Raw genomic sequence first — 2,538 nt, 5'->3', positions numbered from 1 at the left:
AAAAAAGTGTTGAAAATTTTGGATTGAAAAATTGACATTCAGGAAGGACATCGGGGGATCTAATCTTATTATATTTTTTTTGGGGGGTGGGGGGGAGTGGTGTGGGTGAATATATGGAGGATTAAGTGACCTTTGGCCTGCTCAATAGGATATAATAGCAAAAAACGAAGTTTTCATGACTTTTAATTAATTTTATAATTAAACACACACACAGTCTTTCCAAGATCCACTTGTCGTTCGACTTCTTGACATAAAATATAAAATATAAAAGGACTTTGGCTTGAAGTCTACCTGTGCCACTTGTCTTTTATATTAGATATCCATTACTCACCTTCTCCCCTAGCTGCTCTACCCCTTCTCATCCACTGATTATCGACCGATCTCCGCCTGCTCTGCTACTCAGTTTATTTCCATTGATGGATAGCCAACCCTCTCCTTTTCAAGGGTTTCAAGTACCGGTATTGTATCAACTGTATTAGTTGTACATTAGTATTAGTTGAGACCGATCTTTCATCTTTGATTGATTTTTTTAAGAATAAAATAGTAAAAATATATATATATATATATACATATATATTTTATTTTATAAATGCTAGGGTAAAACTGATTGATACGTGCTGATCTGATCCGATCGAGATGCCATACCAATATCGTCCCCTAAATCTATGCAACTACTCAATAGATCACGATTTCTTTACTTTTTCTTATCGATCCTTGACAAAATCTATCTCAGTGACACTATATCCAAGAATGAACGAAATACCTAACGTGGCTTGTTTTTTTCTGAAATCGGATATAAATACTTGATCGATGGAAAATTACGATGACTTGATCGAGTTTGGTAATTTTTTAAGCATGACGAGTCTTCATAACCTTTTTGAACACTAGTGTAGTCTAGTGGTGATAATTTCGGATTGAAGAGTTTATGTCCAGGAAGGACATCGTGGGATCTAATCTTATCATATTTTTTTTGGAGGGGGGTGTGGGTGAATGTGTGTAGGATTAGGTGGCCCTTGGCCCTACTAATGCCTAGTAGGCTGGCCAGCTGCTGCTCAATAGGATATAATAGTTAAAGAGAAGTTTTCATGACTTTTAATTAATTCTATAATTTTTTTATTAGATCCGATGAGTCAAAACCGAATTTTTCAACTATGCTCTGAAGTGCTTTACTCTTTTCTTGTTTGTATAAAAAGTGTTCTGCTCTTTTTTTGTTGGTATAAAAGAAATAAATAAAATAAAATAATACAAGGAATTGCAATAATTTAGTTCTTATCACTATCTAACTCAACTTCCGATGCTATGGCAAAATCAAGATCAAACCTCCACCCACCCTAACCCTGAGCGATCATTCTCTACAGTGAGTGTGGTGGTGCAATGAGCATCGAATGGCCGAGAGCATTTGGGCACTCGTCCCAAAGTCTACTCAGCCATCAGATGCTCATCGCACCGTCGCACTCACTGCAGAGGATTTTCACACCCCCTAACCCTAAAAAAGAAAAAATGATAAATCAATAAACACACACACGCAGTCTTTATGTTTTCATGATCCTAATTTACATTAAACTGACTTCTATTTTGCAGAATTTAATCTTAGCTGCCACAGATACCACCTCGCTAACCCTTTCATGGCTTCTTTCTTTGTTACTGAACAACAAGAAAGTCTTAACAAAAGCCCAAGAAGAATTGGATTTCCACATTGGGAAGGATAGGAATGTAGAAGAAAAAGACATTGACAACCTTGTGTATCTCCAAGCAATAATCAAGGAAACACTTCGTCTATACCCAGCAGGACCACTCTTAGTTCCCCATGAAGCCCAGGAAGACTGCTCTTTAAGTGGCTTCAAAGTCCCAAAAGGGACACGTGTGCTAGTCAACGTTTGGAAGATACATAGAGACCCACACATGTGGTCAAAACCTTTGGAATTCCAGCCAGAGAGATTTCTTACAAGCCATGCAGATGTAGATGTACGTGGGAAAAGCTTTGATTTGATTCCTTTCGGTTCGGGTAGAAGATCTTGCCCGGGTATAATGTTTGCCCTCCAAACCTTGAACATGATGGTTGCTCGCTTGCTTCACGGGTTCAATCTACAAACACCCTCTGATCTGCCTGTGGATATGACTGAAGGTATTAGTTTAACACTGCCAAAGGAATTCCCCTTGGAAGTCCTCCTTAGCCCTAGACTTCCTTCTCATCTCTATGAATGAGTAAGAGGGACTAAGTTTCTCTACATAAGGTCCAAAAAGGTGGTCGCACGCATTCCAAGACATTTTTGGACATTAGATGAGCGCCGAACACTATGGTGCGCCACAGAGGATCCAAATCAGTCAAAAAACCCCGCATAATCAATTCCTTGTGGAGAGTTGTGGTGTTCAGCCTATATGGTCTTCTAATTAGTGCTTTACTTTTAGTGGTGTATTGTCCTTTTGTTGTGGTAGTGTTGAGGTCGTTTTTTTATCTAAATGGTATTTCCCTTGTATCCTCATAGTTTTTTTCTTCATTTGCAATAAATTTGATATTACTAAATAAAAAAAATATAT

The 2,538-nt window shown here is 38.0% G+C and overlaps 1 protein-coding gene across 1 annotated transcript in view; it reads left to right on the top strand.

The window, feature by feature from the left end:
- Nucleotides 1-2,481, top strand: part of LOC122075812 (cytochrome P450 CYP82D47-like) — a 5,942-nt gene extending 3,461 nt beyond the window's left edge. The window contains exon 2 of the mRNA XM_042640983.1: nt 1,582-2,481. Coding sequence (XP_042496917.1) covers nt 1,582-2,205 — 624 coding nt within the window. The 3' untranslated portion in view covers nt 2,206-2,481. The remainder of the gene's footprint in view (nt 1-1,581) is intronic.
- The last annotated feature ends 57 nt before the right edge of the window (nt 2,482-2,538 follow it).

This window comes from Macadamia integrifolia, chromosome 4 (assembly GCF_013358625.1).
Source record: "Macadamia integrifolia cultivar HAES 741 chromosome 4, SCU_Mint_v3, whole genome shotgun sequence".
Lineage (NCBI taxonomy): Eukaryota > Viridiplantae > Streptophyta > Magnoliopsida > Proteales > Proteaceae > Macadamia > Macadamia integrifolia.
This window is presented reverse-complemented; position numbering and strand designations above follow the sequence as displayed.